Raw genomic sequence first — 18,212 nt, forward strand, 5'->3', positions numbered from 1 at the left:
AGTCGCCACTGCTTTCTTATTCGTCCTACCTTATGTTGCCAGTGGGCCCAGATAAGATACTGTTCAGTTTCTCTTACCTGCTTTCCTCGAGGTATTCAGTTCTTTCCTGGCTGTCAGGAAGGGTGGAATATAACTTAAAAAAAACAGATAAACCTGGGGAAGATAAATAAACTTGGTTGACTTGGCTTGATATGCAAGGCATCTATTGTCTGTTTGACCAGCTCTCTGTCATCAAGGGCAGAGCAGTGAACTCCCTCCTTTTTTATCACATCTTGTCCTTCTTCCAACCCTACAAATGATCTGTCAGTTCTAGCGAAGGGAAGTTCCAGCCAAACCGTGGTAGTCAAGGGCCAGAGGTGCAGTCGGCCGGAGAGCAGGTAACTGAGGCACTCAGCGCACAGTTCTGCTGCATTCTGTTTCATATTCTAAACTACAAAATAGTTGATAGTAATAATGCTCTACAGCACAAAAAGGTTCATGATTTTTCACTCCAACACACATCTTTGTTGGGGCCAAACAACAAGAAGCTTGCTGGCATTGCACACGTGGCATGAGGGGGCTGTCAGTCAGTGAAGTCTGGCGCTGGGTTGGCAGAATTGTTGCCCATGACTCACTGAGCTGGGCCAGAGGGCAGTGTGCTAACTCTTTATTTGTGTGAGGATGCTTCCACATTCAACAATGTGACATCCACACGTTATATGTGTTTATATGTAATCCTTATTCTATTAATGGAGAGGTGTGGTAGACAGACCAGATCAGACCACCTTAAATGTCTGACCCCTGAGCATTATCATCTTATGCCTCCCATGTGTTTCCTCTCCCATCGTCCCTCTTAATCCTATTACCCCTCTATTGGAACCTTTATCTGATCATTTTCAAAGAATAGAAACATATTTCGAAAGTATTTCTTAAAAAAATGTACATATGAGGCTAAACAAATATCTCCAACGCTTTATGTGACATGAAAAAATGTGAATTCAACACATTTCAACATTTTGAGTCAATGAGCCTATCTGTTAAAAGGGAAAACCGCCTCAATAGCCACGCATTATGGAAAGGGAGGGATTGTGCAGTTTTACAGAAGTGGTCAATGGAGCCAATTACTCTGTTGGCATTTTAACAATATGTTCATGTATTCTCACAGTTATGACTTCTTCCGTAGACACTCTTTGCACAATGTTAAGTTTTCACAACTTGCACAACTTGTCATATGATTTGCAAGTTAGCAGCACAATTTTGCTGTCCATGTACTCCAAAGACTCAAATAGAATATATTTCTTCCATGAAGAAGGTTTTGATCTTGGACGTGAAGCACAGTGTCAGAGAAATACTGTTAAAAAAAAGGAGTATAGTTCAAAAAGTTTAAAATTTAACTTTTTGCGCTTGCTTGGTTGAGCTTTTCAGCTAATTACGCACAAATCCCTCATGCTCACAGCTCCAATCCACTGGCACCGCTGTCTCCATAGAGGACAAAGAAAACAAAGAAGACTGACAAACAAACAGTGAGTGAAAAAAAAAATATGAAAGCGAGGAAGCTTTCTTTCCATAAAGCAGCTGAGCTGAGGCGACAGTGGCGTTTAATCAGTCGGTTTTTCCAGCTCCGTCAGCGTGAGCAGCCTCAGTGGTGTAGCCCTCTGATCAGCGCTGGGAGAGGAGCTCCCTGCCGAGCTGCTGCCGCCCCTGAACCACAGGTCAGTCCTTGGTGAGTAGGTTTCCTTTTGCTGTCGCCTTCACAGCACCATCTCCTTCTCTCATTAAGATACAGCGTGTGTATCTGTTGCTGTGCGTTAATGTGCACATGCATGTATTTATGGGTTTATGTTTGTTTCTCTCTCTTTTTCTCTGCATGTGTGTGTTTGTGTGTGGGGTAGATGCACCCCAGGACTAGCCTAAAGGGGATGTGGATTCCTGGCCTCCACTGAGATCCGGCAGCACACCTAGGATTTTACCCAGCAGGGGGGGTGGAGGGGTGGGTGGACGGGGGTGGGGGGGAGGGGGGGGGTGGATGTATATGTGTGTTGCAAGAGATGCAAGACACATCAAGTGACTTGATGCCTCGGGGTCAGACACACACACATGCAGAGAAGGAGCTGTTGCTGTGGCGGGGTAAACAAGAGCAGACTGATAGATCTCATCAGCCTCATCACACATTTTATTCTGCTGATTTGGGAGTATACTGTAAATTAATCAGAAATCCAGAAGTCTCAAGGGGGCACTTGGCTTAAAGGTTAGGCGTACAGAGAGAGGGGAAAAGTTTGCCTCTGAGTTCATAGCTTTTGCATGCTCTCACTCCCGACTTTGTTTGTCAAGACCCTTCCACCTTCCACCAAAGTTATAAAGGTTCACTTCATGTCTGCCTTGGTTCATTTCAGAGGTGTGGGGTGATTGACTTGCAATGGAGAAATCAACGTGGACCAGGCGCTTTGAGTGGTAGACAGGACTCTGCCTGTCTGTCGCTGTATGCTAATATTGGCCTTTAAACAAATTCCCCCAACACATTTCTAGCCTCATGTTTGTTCACTTGCATAAATGCAGATAATTCTTATGCTGTGACAAACATCTCTTCTGACTTCCACAACAACGCGACAGAGGAATTTTATAAAGTTCACAATGTCTATTAATTTTGAGGCATCTGAATAACATAGACCTGGTGACATGCTTCATAAATAATGAGTGAAACAGTATCCTCCTGCTTTCTGGACGGGGCTCCCTAAACATCCCTGTTTATTGATATTCTTTGATAGAACGTCAGGTTGTGAAAGTAAAATGCACACAGTTTTAATCTGGCTTTCTGTCCATTCCAGTTGTAAACATCAACACCCATATCCTAAAAAACACAGACTCACACACAAATGTTGATGAGAAAGTTAGGCAAGAAGTTGCAAACAAGAAGGCAAACTGGGGAAGAACAGCTGGCAAGAGGAAGGAGACTTAAATTTACTAGTGGTGGTGGCAGTGGTGGAGACAGGGGTGTTGATTAAGACTTTTGGTATGTAATCCGCAGCGTGATAGTACACAAGCACCTGTGTAAAAAAATACAGATGGACAGATGGATCGGCTGGCCGACTGAGTGAGTGATCAAGATACTCCCCTGGTCAGCTGAATGCCACAGGACTGAGTGATAAGGGTCCCGGTCTGTTGCATGGTAAGCCGACGTTTCAGATGCTTATAGCACTAATCCTGCAACTTTTTGGACTTGGAGGAGTAGAGTCATCGTGCTGTTTTAGTCAGCGGAGTGATTATAGAGTGAGATTTTTAGAAATGCAAAGCAGCAGCTTGGAAATTGCTGGAAGTTAACATGCTGTCGCGCAGTGTTGAATTACATTTTCTCCATTATCTGACAATAGGAGCATAAAAATATGTAAATAACAGCATTATTGGGAATTTGGCTGTGTTGAATTGTTTTATATTTGAGGATAAGAGAGACAGATAGGAGTAAAAAGGGCTAAAAGTAGCTGACACTTGGCAGAATGCAAATGGATTGCTCAGTCCAGACGTAGAACAAGTTTTATTGCTGATATTTGCTGTAGTTACCAGACATTTAAAAAATTCCCACCAGTAACGCTTTCCAGTGTTTTTGTTTTACAGCCTCTTGTAAAAGAGAAATGTCTCAAATAAAGGAATGTCTGATCAGGGCTTCTCAGAGATTCTAACTTTTAATTTTGTAAGCTTTTAAATTCCTTTTTATGGTCCAAGGAAGCATAGAATATTTCACAAATGGGTAACAATTAGAAAACTTCAAAATGAGAAAAGTTTTGTGTTTTAAGTTTATGTTGCAGAAATTACATTTGAATTTTCCTCTCTTCCACTAATTGTTTAACTGGACCTGATATGACCAGCTCATCGTGCGTGTCTCCATCTGAGCTGTCATCCCAAAATAGTGTTTGTGTTCAACCCAAGCAGATCCTTCATCCCCCTGCTCTGACACAAGAGACTCCAGTGGGGCTGCCTGTCATTTAGGACTCATACACAAGGTGCGAGTCGAGAGCTTCTCTGAACTATCAGAGAACACACATCAAGATGGAAGCAGAATGGACAAAAACAATAAGAGGGGATCGCAGGAAAACGCAGAAAAGGACAGAATTAGTTAGAATAGAGTTGAGGACAGGATAGAGCACAATTAGCCTACGACAAAAGAACAGAAACAACATCCACAACTACAGGGGCAGAATGAAAGACACAATGCACAAAGCAGAAAAAAAGGCCTGAAAGGACACAACACAACTCAAGGAAAGAGGACAAAGCAGCATGGGAGTGGACTAAAGAAATAAATTCAACTATTCAACAAAAAAAGATGGAGAAGATCTGAATACAAAAAAAAAATAAGGAGAAAAGAACACAACAAGAAGGAAAATAACAGAACAAAGAGATGGAGAGGGAAAAATAAGCAACAAGTAGACAAAATAAATGGTTATCAGAAGTAAGAAAACAACCCTAAAAAGGACAGAGGAGGATAAAAATGAAGAATACATGACGGGGACAATTAGAGGAGGAACTAATGTACCAAAACAAATAAATTCACTGATGACAAAATGAAGAGCCACAACAATTACAGCCCTGAAGTGCAGCGCACAACACAACTACGCTCAGAAAAGTCAGATGTGTACAACACACACAGTAAGACAGTGGCCGGCAACTTGTGTGATGGCCTGCCATCCAACAACAGAACCTTTTAGCATCTCTCTCTCTTTCTGTTTCCTCTTTAAAAAAAAAAAAAAGAAAAGCGCTTTCATTTTTTGTGTGTGCGCTCGTGTATGTGTTTGGAAAAAAAAAAAAAAAAGTGGTTGTCTTCCACACATACACACGGCTCACCTGGAGGTAGTGGGTGGGAGTGGGAGGATGGGGTCTGTGTTTAGCTGTGGGCCCTACAGACAGGGCGATCAAAGGCTCCTCAGTCTTTGTCTGCTAACGTTGAATAGACAATAGCAAAGAGGCTCTGCTTTGATTTCAGCTCACTTTTATTGATCACAGAAGAGACGGGATTGAAATATGAGAGACAACCCTGAACTGGATTCTTCTTTAGCTATTGATTATATCCAGAACAGACGGCATTTCACAATGATCCAAGTTTTTATTTTATCTCCTTTTTTGAACTGTGAAAAAGTGTGTCTGGGTCTTTGCCTGTCTTTCAGGCGCAGCGAGTAACACACTGACTGCCGTTATTTTACCAGAAAATCCCATGTCCTAACCTAATTGTTTAGATGCTCCATTTGACATCCATGTTGACATCCTATTCTTATCCAGAATACGCTGACAGCATCGCTCGCTCCCTGTGTGCTCTTTTATCCATCCTGTCCTCCCTCCTTATCATCCTTTAAACCTGAGTTTTTGGACATTTTCAGCGGAGGTAGAGGCCGTGTAGTCACAACGCAAAGAGAGCGTACGCCAGAGGTGGAGCACAGAAAAGACCCCCGGAAGCAGCAAACACAGGTACACACTCATACAGAGCTCCTCTCTCCTCTCCTCGGGGCCTCGGCTCGCCCCGCAGCAGCTGTGCTTCAGTCACTCCAGACAGCTGAAATGCATGGCCTAAATGTGAAACCAGCGATCAGTTTACTGTTCCTCATTTTACTATTATGAGGTGAGATGCAGCAAATGCCTTTGAGCTGAAGTTGTGTATAAGTACATGCTGGTTTTAACATAACTTGCCTGGTTTAAAAAAAAAAAAAAGAAAGAAAAAAAAAAAAAGAGGTTAGTTCTCCTACCACAGTATTATGAAACAGTTCATACACCGATCAGGCATAACATTATGACCACCTACCTAATATTGTGTTGGTCCACCTTTTGCTGACCAGTTGAGGTATGGACTACGCAAAGGTGTGCGGTGGTATCTGAACCACTCATGAATTATTTTCGATTGGTGGTACAGCCCATTATCCTGCTGAAAGAGCCCACAGCCGACGTGGTAGGCGATACGTGTTCAAGTAACATCAAATGGGTTTCAGGAGTGCAGGTTTCCCAGCAGAACATTGCCCAAAGCATCACACTGCCTTTGCTGGCTTGCCACCTTGGCCACCTTCTTCTGTTGCTCTGCGCTCCAGTTGTGATGCTGTGATGCTGTGATCCTTAGGCTTGGCCATTTTTCCTGCTTCTGACACATCGGCTTTAAGGACAAAGTGTTCACTTGCTGCCTAATATATAAAGAGACAGCGTTATTCATTTCATCTATCCGTGGTCATAATGCTTTGCCTGATAGGTCTATCGTTGCATGGTGTGAAAACAACTTTAATATGTCTGAGGTGAATTTAGATATCAGTCTTTTCATCAAAAAACCAAAGGAAGGGGTTTTGACGTTAAGTTGAAGGATATAAGAACGTTTCTCTAATCTTCAGGAGATGCTTCTTATGTCTGCTTTTGTTAATTTCATAGCAGAGGTGAGAACTTCCTCCAGTGCGTTTCTGTGTAGCCAATGTGGTCCCCTCGTCTTTAACAGTGACTCTTTAGGGCCTCTTTAAGTTGAGCTGACAGATGTGGTTATTTGGGGACAGCTTATTGGCAAGTTTATTGCCAGAGTGCTTATTTTACTAGAGCGAACCACATGTGCTTGTGACAGTAAGGGAAATCCTTTCGGAAGTCTGGCATACGGTTGAAATAAAGAAGACTTATGAGGGCTTAAAACCTGCCTGATGTTTATCACCAAAAAAAAAAAGAAAGGAGGAAAAAAGAAATCGCCGTGTTTCATCTAAAAACACATGATGATAAAGTTTGATGGAGAACTCATCTAAAAATAAAGCCTTGCTAATTCAGCAGAATGTCAACAGGTCTTAGGGTTTGATTTGAACTTAAATGTCTAGATGATTAAATGAGAATCAAACATGTGAGTTTCAACAATAATAAATTCATATTTTCAAGCCAATTCGATGGATTTCACCGGAGCTGTTTCAGTGTCCAGCTATTTCAGTACTTCTATCAACGCAGTGCTAATTTTTAGAAAACTAAAGCAAATAAATTGATATGAAGCAACATAAAATTGTAAGTCTGAAGGCAAAAGTTCTAATCTTCATGTGGTGAGTATCCCATTCTGCATCTATAAAGTAATGAAGCTGTGAGGTGTCTTTGGGACCATTGGTTCTTTAAACACATACAAATACATATTTAAATACTGTGTAGAGTCTCTCCCTCACACACACACACACACACTCAGACCAGACCTCACATCTTTCTCTGTTTAAAGGCTGAAGTCTGGTGGACCCAGAGGGGGAAGGAGTGTCATCAGCAGTGTGTGTTGGGGAAGGCTGTCTACATCTGTCACACCCCCAGTCACCTGTAAAGCCTTTCTCTGAGGATCACATTTCTTTTGATCACGTTTAAGACGGCATTTGTTTTCAATAGTTTACAGTTTGTGAAACGCCTGTTCCGGAAGGCTGTGTCGATGCTTCCTAGCTTCTTTTTTTTGCGGGGCAGCATTTTATAAACCTCCTGTAGGGCTGCTGGAGAGACAAAGGTGAAACAGTGTGCGCCTTTTAAGAGCCTCTAATGGTTTAGTCAGCCACTTGGCTTTTTATTTTGGCTGTGCTCACTGCAGGCTGCTTGTACTTTACTGTGCCCCCTGTGTGCTGGCCCAGTGGTTGCAGGTACGGGCGTGCAGAGGAAGAATACACCAGTTTTTTGTGTGTATGTATATATGATTAGTATGTGCAGTGTGGACTGTGTGTGTGTGTGTGTGTGCGCCAAACTTCACATGTGTTAGTATGTCAGTGAGTGACGACCCGTGCTGCCTGCTGGGTGCTGCTTCAAACTGATAAATGACTGCAGGAGCCATCTTTCTCTCCCTAAACCTCAGAGTGTTTTCCCTGGAGAGCAGCCACTGACAAATTTTCTAATCTGAAAACTAAGCAGGTCTACAAAATAGCTGTTTCACTGGAAGTATGAATTTAACCTGTTCAAACAACAGCAGCTTTCATGTGATGGACAGGACTGCAATGCTTATGTCGCACCACAAGCTATTTCAAATGTGCACAAAGTTATTGATATTCCAGGCTTCTAAAAACGCAACAATCAAAAAAATTAAGTGCCCTCACGATGGCCCCATCTTTATGCCTCTGAATGCCCAAATCATCAGGGACAAATGATGAGCTGAGAGAATTTCCTGCTGTTTCTTTCACACGTTTTCTTCCATATAAATGAACAACATATAAACACACATAAGCACTCTGTTTATGAAGTGCTTAATAATAATTAACTTTCAGCTCCAACCCCATTCAAAGAATGATGGTGTGCCTTCCTCTATCTGTGTCCTCATTCTTCAAGAGGTCCAAGTGTGTGCACCCACAGATATACAGAGAGGCACTGTGCATCAGAACAGAACTGACTTTAGCAGCAAAGTGTAGACGTATTCATGTCTATACTTTGGGGGAGAAATAACGCCTGATCAGTTTTAAAAAGCTCTTTGGTTTTTTTCATTTTGTTATTGATAAAGAATGCATGAGAGAGTCAAAAAGATTTAGAGCAAGTACACATTTGACAAAGCTCCACTATAAAATTGAGCCTTTTTAAAGACGTGCTGTTTCGTGCAGTGAGGACTTCTCTCCACAAGATGGACTTATGGATTCGGAATGTATAGCAAATCATAAAGGGAAAAAAGTGCATGTCTTTTTTCGTTTGTTTGATTGCTTATTGTTTTATTATTATTGTTATTATTATGAGCACCAGTTTTATTAACATATATACACTGTTAAGCTGAGGTGTGTTTCAGGGGGAGGCCATACATGCTGGGAAATGGCAAAAAACTTATGTATTAATTCCAGTTATTTACTTTTGTTTGTTTTCACTACGTTCAGGGCTCCATGGGAGCAATTTTTGCTGATGAACAGCCGTCCCTGTGGAGTTCATTACAGGGAGAGAGCCATTGCCCATCCCCACTTCTGCCCAGCCAAAAGGGAATCGGTGGACCCCGAGAGACAGTTTGGTTTGGTGGGTGGAATGGAGGGATGCTACAAAATGAAGTGAGGGCATAGCAGGAGAGGGGTACTCTGGAGACACAGGAAGGAAAGAGACCATAAACACTAAACTAATGACCTCAAAAACACAAACAATAAAACAGAGACGAAACCAAAATGAAGATATTCACTCCTGAAGTAACTGTTTTCTTTGCATGGAAAAGGAAAAAAAGACAGATAAGCTGTGATATATGCTGTGAGATTCTCGTGTATCAGCTGATGATCCTGCAGCTACTTCTGTTCTGTTCTGCTCTTCTACCAGCTTTCTCTATGCTGTCAGATTATAAGAACAGGAAGGAGTCCGTGATAAGGAGAGAGTAGTAAAATATTAACCGGTTGTGTTTAATGTCTTAGCTCAAATGTCCATTTTATTCCAGTCTATATAAAGTCTGTCCTAGAAGTGTGTAAAGGTCAGCATAACATCTCTTTACTGGGCGTGTTAATGTGAACTCAAAGCGTCCAACTGTGCACAGCACATGTAACATGCATGTAAAAGCCTCTTAAACACGGCTGAAGATAAGAAAAAGCAAGTTAACAAAATGCTTCATCATATGACTAAAGCATTACTGATTGTGATCTTTTCATGACTGTAAACTAGAAAAAACATCAGGCTGAATGACTTCCTGTTATGTGAAGCAAAAGTTAAAACACGTCATCTTAAATAACTTAGTGTACCTCTGAACAGCTTTGAAGGGAGGAAATGTGTCTTCTTTTTTTCAGCGTAGAAAGATTTGCTTTGGGTTTGACATCCTGCAAATGTGAGCCCCAAACTGAACACGAGTCTGTTGCAATTCCTAGTCAAAACCTATTTACCTGTACAAAGGAGCACATTAAAAAAGAAATAATTATTCATGATTCATTCAAAATAAGCCATCAACTGTGCCATATGTTGACCTCAGTGGGAACTGAATTACTTGAATAATTGCAAAAAAAAAAAAAAGAAAGAAATTTTACGTAATTGGAATTCCTTTTGTTTCACATTTAAAATCTGAAAATCAATTGCAAAAATTCAAATTGCATATTAATTTGGAACTGAATCCCCAAAAATGTTAATTGAGTGAAGTGGTCATCAAGGAATTGCCTTCAACTGCAGATTCATAGAATTTCTTCTTAATTCATTTTAATTACAATTCGGCAAAATTTCACAATTTCCATATCCCCCCCCCCCCCCCCCCCCCCCCCCCCCATTTTTTTTGTTAAATGCCAACTCTTGACTTTTCGAAAAATTTGAGTCTTTCTGTGTCATACTTCTAACCAGCAGCAGTTTTTTTTTTATTATTATTATTCATCACACTAATGGAGCATGACTGGAGTCCGATGTCAGTATAACCATTTATGAGAGAGAATTTTATGTATTCAAGTGAAATTATAACTTAAGATGTGAAATCTGGTCAATATGGCAAAGTATGTGTTGCCTCAATGAAACTTTTAAACCTCTGAGTCAAATCTTTGGTGATGCTTCACTTCCTGAAGGTGGCACCAGTGTCCAAATGGCCCTGTTATTACTTTAATTGTTTGTAGATGGCGTATGTCACCGTGCCTACCGCTGTCAGATCACATTCTCTGACACTTTTATTTCAAATGCACGTGTTAGTTTGTAAACACTGCTTGAAACCAACATTCCACTAATCATGTGTCTAAAAACCTCCAATTTTACAGTCCAATTTCAAGAGTATATACCATATTTCATCAAGCTGAGAGGAGCATCAGCCAAGATTAAAAAATGGAAATCAGATGTGAGGCCTCCTGTCGAAGAAAAAAAGTATATTCCATTGTGGCACAGGCAACAAATCTAAAGTCTGTGCTGGCAAAATGAGACATTTTGTTTCAGCAATCAATAAAAATAAAACCGACGTTTTCTGCCAATGCAACTATATTATATGGTGTGTGTGTGTGATGCTAAACACGACTTAACTCCTGTTCATGGGTCTGAAGTTCCTGCTGCTGCTGCCAGCTGTAGACATCCATCTTTAAAGTTAATTTAATGTCCTCCCTTTGTTTTGGGGAGCAGAATGTGTATCTGACCTGTCATCCAAAAGCTGATTTTTAAGATAACATGAAACATGAGGAGCCAGCTGTGAGTGATGAACTCCCTTTTTGTATACCGAGAAAGGATTTGTCTGGTTACAGCTGTTGTTTGTGGTTGATTATATGTGCATTTAGAAATTGGTGTGTAAAGCAGTAAGTTACAGTCAAAATTTTAATTTTCTGGTGTTTCAGTTGGTTCTTTAACATCCATCCATCCATCTTATACTGCTTTTCCGTTTCTCGGTCACTGGGGTTCTGGAGCCAGTCCCAGCTCACACTGGGTGAGGGCGGGGTCAGCAGTCCATCACAGGGCCAACACACTGCCTTTTACATTTTTTTGTTTTTTTGGTAAATAAGAGAGAAGATGATATTATAAATAGTATATGATGATTCTTATTGAACGTTTTTTGTAAAATGTTTGAAAGCATTCACTCAATAGCAGTCTGGTCAACCTCCAATCAGAATCCACTTGCAACTGTAAATTTTTAAACATTACAACAGAAAGTGTTTTATGAAAAAAAAAAAAAAGTGCGACTGCAGAGGTTTAACTTCAAATGTCAAGGTTGATGGATTGACAGCAACAGCACGTCCATCCAGAACACCTGAAACCAACCAGACTTGAGTCTGAGGTACAACTGGCTACCGAAATAACACAAGATACTGAAATAACATGTAGGCGTGACAAATAAAATGTAATTTAAATAATATGATACGGCAATAACATTGAAATATAAATATACATCTTGAAATGCATAGATATGAGAAAACAATAGTTAGACAATTAAATGTAGAAATGCAAGCAAAAACATGCTTGTATTTGGAATTTATGTAATTATTATTTTTTTATTTATGTAAACATCATACAAGAGAGACCATTTTCATCTAAGGGAAGTTAAGAACTCTAAAATGGAAATAACAAAATGTATTTTGATGGTTGTGGTCAGATACTGTTCAGAATTAATGTGTTGCCTGGAAAAGTCAGATTTTGAAAATGAATCATTTAGACAACAACAGAAGATATTTGCATCGCATTTAAGGGTGATTTCTTTTCGCCTGAAAAATGCAAATATGAGAACAGATTTGTGTTCATGTTTTTTTATAAAAATATTTGTCCATAACAGTCAAAACAACAATGTTATAAACTTAGTGTGTTAAAGGTAACATTTATCTTATTGAGGAACCTTGAAAAAAGCTAGTCGGGTAAAAAAAACAAAAAAAACATTCAAGAACTAAGTCACTAAGGTTTAGTGAATAAAAGTAATTTTATTTACCAATTTTAAAAAAACAGCGAGACACAACCATCTCCTTAGTAACAGCAGGGACCTGATCATAATCACCATCACTGAGGCCGTAAACAAAGTCAGATTACAGGACAGGGTGGAGGACGACTATATATTTCCATTCTTAAGTGAAAGAAAAAAGTACATTTCATGTCTTCGCCCAAATGCTAATCTGATGTAAAACCCAGAAGATAAATTATGTTGAATTTAAATCTTGGTTTTAAACAGTCATAGATTATTTTCAGTCATTCTTTGTCATAGTTGGTTAGGGTTAGGGTTAGGTGCATGATTCATTGAATAATGTAATCTGGCCCTGGACAAAAAGCATTAACTGTATGGATGGAATAAGATCAAAGGCTTTGATGATTTCATTTAACAAATGAACAACATGAGATAAAGATCTTGGCCACGCTTAAGGTACAGTTTATAACGACATTGTATTCAAATATTTCTAAGTCAAAAGCAGACCAAGAGTTTTCATTGCTGTAAAGCCATGCACAGTGCACCAGCTTAAGACGAAGGAAAAATCAGGCCAAATGGAAAAAAGAATGTGGAGATGGTGGCTGTAAAGTGCGTGTTTTAAACCTGCATTTTATCTAATGACCATCAGAGGGCAACTTCGTGAGTTTCAGAAAGACGTCTCTGAAGAACTGGCCCCATTTCTCACCTGATTTACTAGATCAGTCGGTCTTCTTCCATGATATTTTTTAACTGACAGTGCCATGTAGAGGGAAAGACCGCGTCATTGTTAGACTACACCACACAGCCACCTGCCGGGGTCAGCACTGTGATGTCACGGTGGGTTGCCACCGGGCCAAATAATCTCTTTAAGAGAGGAAACTAATCTCAGCAGGCAGGTCATTGAAGAGGTAAGAGTCTCTGCCTGTAAAAGCATGACAGCCCTTAGCCATCAGTCGGACTCTGGGCACAATTATCTAATCTATGATGGAATCCATAAATCCTTGAAATTTACGAGGGACTGATTTGATAGAGAGGCCAAAAACACTGTGTAGATTCTGTGATTCTAAAATAAACTGCTAACATTCCCAGAATTTGACAGAAACAGGAGTGAACTAATAATGCTGACTCATGGAGGGATCTGTTGGGTCTCTGTCAAGAGCCTTCATGTAACTCTGTTATGATCTGTCGCTATAGAAATAATTATGGATGATGGATTGCACTTATGCAACATATCAACCTTTCATTGCTATTTCCAATGGAAGCGAGGAAATCACAGATCCAGGGTCAGCACCAAATTGCCTCCATGTCTGAAAAGAAACACTGCAGTTTTCTGCTTTATTAATAAAATGCACAGTAACTTACATATGATCTTATTAGCTGCCATAGTTAGATTGCCTGAATATAAAAATGTATTTTACCATCTATTTCTAAAAGGATTAAAAAGTCACCTGTGATGCATACAGTAGCTGGAACACAACGAAAACCTATTCCTCACGCTTGACACTTAGGCTACTTGCAGGACATTAATGGTATGTGAGCCCAGGTTTAAAAAAAAAAAAAAAAAAAATGTTCTTTTAATCAAATCAGGACAATGCTGTTTTAGTTTACACAGCAACTGATATATATGTATATATAATCCAATGTGCAGTCAAGGTGATGCTTATTATAAGGTTATCATCGACTTCTTTAGCACAGAAAAATCACTGTCAAAACAATGTACAGAAGTAAGGTGATGAAAAAAACAACAACATTGTCCTGACACCAGAATTGATTATGTTGTCTGTCATTTAGTGCGGCAGCAGAAAGGAATTAATATCGATATACTTACTCAACAGTGGTCCATCAGAGTGAAACATCCCAACATCTACAGAAACTGAAGTATCCCCCAGCGTGTCCCCCTTTAAGGAAAAAGTTTGCTGATTCCTTATGAGTGGACAGTGCTTGCTGGGTTTCTGGGAGTTAGTGCTTCTTGATTTTTGACACCCTGAAAGATAGGAGTGCAATCAAAACCTGGTGTGACTCAAAACTGTTGTTGTTGTGAAACGCATTAAACGCACGGCTTGAGGCGCTTGATTGCACTTAGTTAGCATACAGGCCATTTGAGACATTTGTGGCCTTTAAATTGACATAAAATGTCAAAAACGATTAACATGCAAATATCTGGACACTTGAATACTGAGAAAAGTGAGCCAAAAAAAAAAAAAAAAAGAAAAGCTCCAAAGGTAACACCCTCTGAAGACACAGCCATTCTTCCTCACAGATGACTATGGTGCCTTTATCTTTCAAGCTAACACAAAGCATCAGTTTCACGTAAACCCGTCAAACCACTAAAGAATTTATTTTTGATACTTTGCTTTTGTTACAACAAATTTCTTGAAGGGATTCTGTTTAGTAAAATATAGGGGCTAGACCATAAAGCAATTAAAATACCAAGGTGTTGGCATGGTTTGAGACGTGCTTGTTTGGAGAGCTGAAGACTCTGCAGCACTGTGTGAGGATTATGAGAAATACAGATAATTATTCAATTTTTAAACTCCTTTACTGCGCTGCCAGAGAGAAGCAAAATAAAGCAGAACAATTGCAAACAAAAATTGTTAACTCTGTATTAGCTTCTTTTAGGTAACTTAGGTAGCTTTGGTTTTATGTTTAAAACACGTCGATAGTTGTAAATGCTCATAAAAACAAACAGCATGTAGACCATATACACGTACAATCATTCTGTTGAAAACTGAACAGGTCATTTAATATCAGGCTATCGATGTGAACATCACAACGTTTTATACCTCTCACATGTTTTCACTGTCATTATATGTACACACTACCAGTCAAAAGTTTGGACCCACTTTGCTATTCCTTTCACTGACAAAGTGTGTCCAAACTTTTGACTGGTAGTGTGTATATGGATGTATTTTATATGTATATTAAATGCATGTGTGTATTTACATGCATGATTTCTTTTTTCTGCCAAACTAAAAATCAAACATATACACTATATTCTCCAGATGTAAAAGGTACAACAATAAATGATCATCTCAACTGCAATCACAATTGCAATATTGCGTAATTATGATTTCCATGATTTTTTTCATATAATTTTGCATAATGCCCTACACACACACACACACACACACACACAAAGATAAAATGAGTCCCATTGGTGCTTCTGTTTTTCTTTTCTCTTTAATATTAAAGTTCCACGTCTGTGACATGGACGTACACAAGGCATTCATTTTACTGTCTTTTGAACATGTTTGTTATTCAAATAGACATACATTGCAGACTTACACAGCAAAAATCACAAACTTCTGTCAACCAACTACCACTCTGTTGGGTCAAATGGACAAACTGGACCATGTAGAACTCGGTGTTTGAGCATTTATTTTTTTCAGAATTTCATTGTGATATTTCCAACCCTTAAAGCCTCATACTTTATAAAATTCATACATCTCACTTGAATTAAATCAAGGAGGATATATTTTGTTGTCAATGGTTAAGGTAAACCGCAGATGGAAAACTGCTTATATTACATACACACATGTCAAAATGACATACATTCAAAGAGTTGTGGAAAAATTTGCCCGTGTTCTACTGCCAGATGACCCTTCCTTTCCTTATACATTCAATACAAAATCGTTACTCTGCCAGCCTTCCGTTGTAAGGATAAAAAGTGCAACACAAGAACACTTCAAACATCAATAATACTCTATTATTTCTCTCAGGTTTGCTGTAATTGAGTGAAAATCTCTTCCCTCCAATGTTAACGGTTTCTTTAAAGTTTTCATGGTCACGCCACTTGCACATGAAACATATCAAAAGCTCCCAAGGTCATTTTCAATAACAAATGCAACCCAGTGTACTGTTTTGAGGCAAGAGGGCCGCACTGCAATTAAAATCTTTTGTTGATTTTACTGTTTTCCAGTATATTTGCTTTAAAAAGCATCATCTAGTAGCAGCTGCTAAAGAATGGCTTTAGATGCCTCCATGAAAATAAAGGGGAACATCCATTTTAAAACAATAGAAACAAGTATCAGTGAGTTACAACACATAAATTCTCTTTGCTGCAACACATTGTCATAAGGAATGAGAGGACCATCCGACAAAAATGACAGTCTTTCTGATCTTAACCAAGGGAAGAAAAGGTTTGGTTATCAGTCATGTAATCGACTTTGCCATCCCTGTAGGGAAAAAAATCTGTTACAATTACTGTTTACCACAATGAGCTGAACTCTGCAGTAAGTTATTGTATGAAAGCTGATTAATGTGTACAAGTCCAGCATTGAAAGCAAGTGGGAGATTGGGAGGAGTTCTGCAAGCTATTTGTTGTGTGTAACTCATGGCTTAACTGCCCTGTGTGAGGTTTTGCATGTGTTTGGCAATGTCGTACACATAGGTGATGTCCGGCCTCTTCTCTGGGTCAGGGTTGATGCACATGTCTACCAAGTTCCTCAACTGGTGAGTGGGACAGGAGGCATGTTGGTTGGAAGGCAAAGAGAGAAATAATAGTTAATGACACTGGTGTGAATGAGCAGCTGAATAAATGAACAAACCCAGTAAACACAGACTTGCTCGTCTTTTATTGTCCTCTAAGTTTAGACAGAGATGTGAGGCTGGGTTAGTGTGCTTATCACTTCACAGTTCCTGAATCCGTTCTTACCTGAGACCACACTTGCACATCATTCTGCAAGCACACACACACACACACTGCTGCCACTCTATTGCCACACGGAGACAGCACATACAATTAAAGCCTAGCAAAGTGGCTGATTGGAGCAGATAGAGAGACAGCTTTGCAGGAGGAACAGCCACTACCATCATTAAAAAAAAAGAAGAGAATAAAAGATGGGGAGGAAGCATAACATCTACAATGTCGCTATGGTAACCATCTACCAATGACTGTTGTTGCATGGCACCAGTTTGGATGGGTTCTCATCAAATGCTGTGTGTGTGTGTGTGTGTGTGTGTGTGTGTGTGTGTGTGTGTGTATATGAGCGAGCGAGTGAGTTTGTGAGTGAGAAAGTGAGAAAAAGATGCAAATTCAGACAGTCTGAGAATTAGTCCCACAGAGTGGAGATTGGGGGGTAGCAGATATGTAAAATATTCATGTGCTACTTTGCATGGCGAGTAGGGTGGGGTAGTGTCAGGTGGAGGGGGGATGTTGGTGAAAGGAGGCATGGGGGGAAGCAAAGACGGAGATGGTTAAATGACACAACAAAGATGAGCAGCTGACAGTATGCTGCCGATCCTTCAGGAGCATTGTTTACATCCAGACAGGCGCTGCAGGCACCCCCCCTCATCTCCATCTCTCCGTCACCCTGTCTCTCACTCTATCATTCCCTCTCTCTTTTGCTTTGTCTCCCTTTCTCCTGGATGGGGGTGACATGTGGGGCAATGCAGAAGCTCAGCTTGGTGTGTGTATATATTAGTGGAGAGGGAGCTCTTGTAACAAATATACATGGACAATTGTTCTTGCAAATACGTAAATACATGCAGAGACAAGACAGATGCATAACAGAACAGCTTGAAATTAGCCTTTATCAGCCCAACCAAGTAATACTGCCTAATACTACACTATAATAAAAACCTGGCTCTGCAGAGTTAAGTATCTGTAGATATGAATAATTACAGCCATTTCAAATTAGCCATGGTGGGCTTGTGTATGCAGAGACACTAATTCTAGAGTGGAAGGCACAGACACAGAGAACACAATGGGGTGAGTGCTTTCATGCTTTATGGGCATTACTGTATTTCTTTAGGTCTCTTAATTTCAAATTGTATCTGAAATTTGACAGAACCAGTTAATCAAAGAAGCAGCAAGTAGATTAATCAGCATTTAAAATGTTTGTTAGTTGCCTCTCAATTTGTAAAAATAAAATACTTGCAAAACTGGAGTTCTTAAAACAGATGAGATGGGAGATGATTCCTGCTATAACCCAAATGCAACACAACTATACAGGGAAACCCAGCAGTTTACGTGTGTGAATGTCCATAAGTTAGTGCTTGACTT

At 39.8% G+C, this 18,212-nt stretch overlaps 1 protein-coding gene across 2 annotated transcripts in view; it reads right to left on the reverse strand.

The window, feature by feature from the left end:
* Positions 1 to 15,369: 15,369 nt before the first annotated feature.
* The window catches only part of nek7 (NIMA-related kinase 7), a 60,215-nt gene continuing 57,372 nt past the window's right edge, over positions 15,370 to 18,212 (reverse strand). For both annotated transcript variants that reach the window (XM_029499273.1, XM_029499274.1), the window contains exon 10: positions 15,370 to 16,657. In XM_029499273.1, coding sequence (XP_029355133.1) covers positions 16,547 to 16,657 — 111 coding nt within the window. In that variant the 3' untranslated portion in view covers positions 15,370 to 16,546. The remainder of the gene's footprint in view (positions 16,658 to 18,212) is intronic.

Source organism: Echeneis naucrates, chromosome 4 (genome assembly GCF_900963305.1).
Source record: "Echeneis naucrates chromosome 4, fEcheNa1.1, whole genome shotgun sequence".
NCBI lineage: Eukaryota > Metazoa > Chordata > Actinopteri > Carangiformes > Echeneidae > Echeneis > Echeneis naucrates.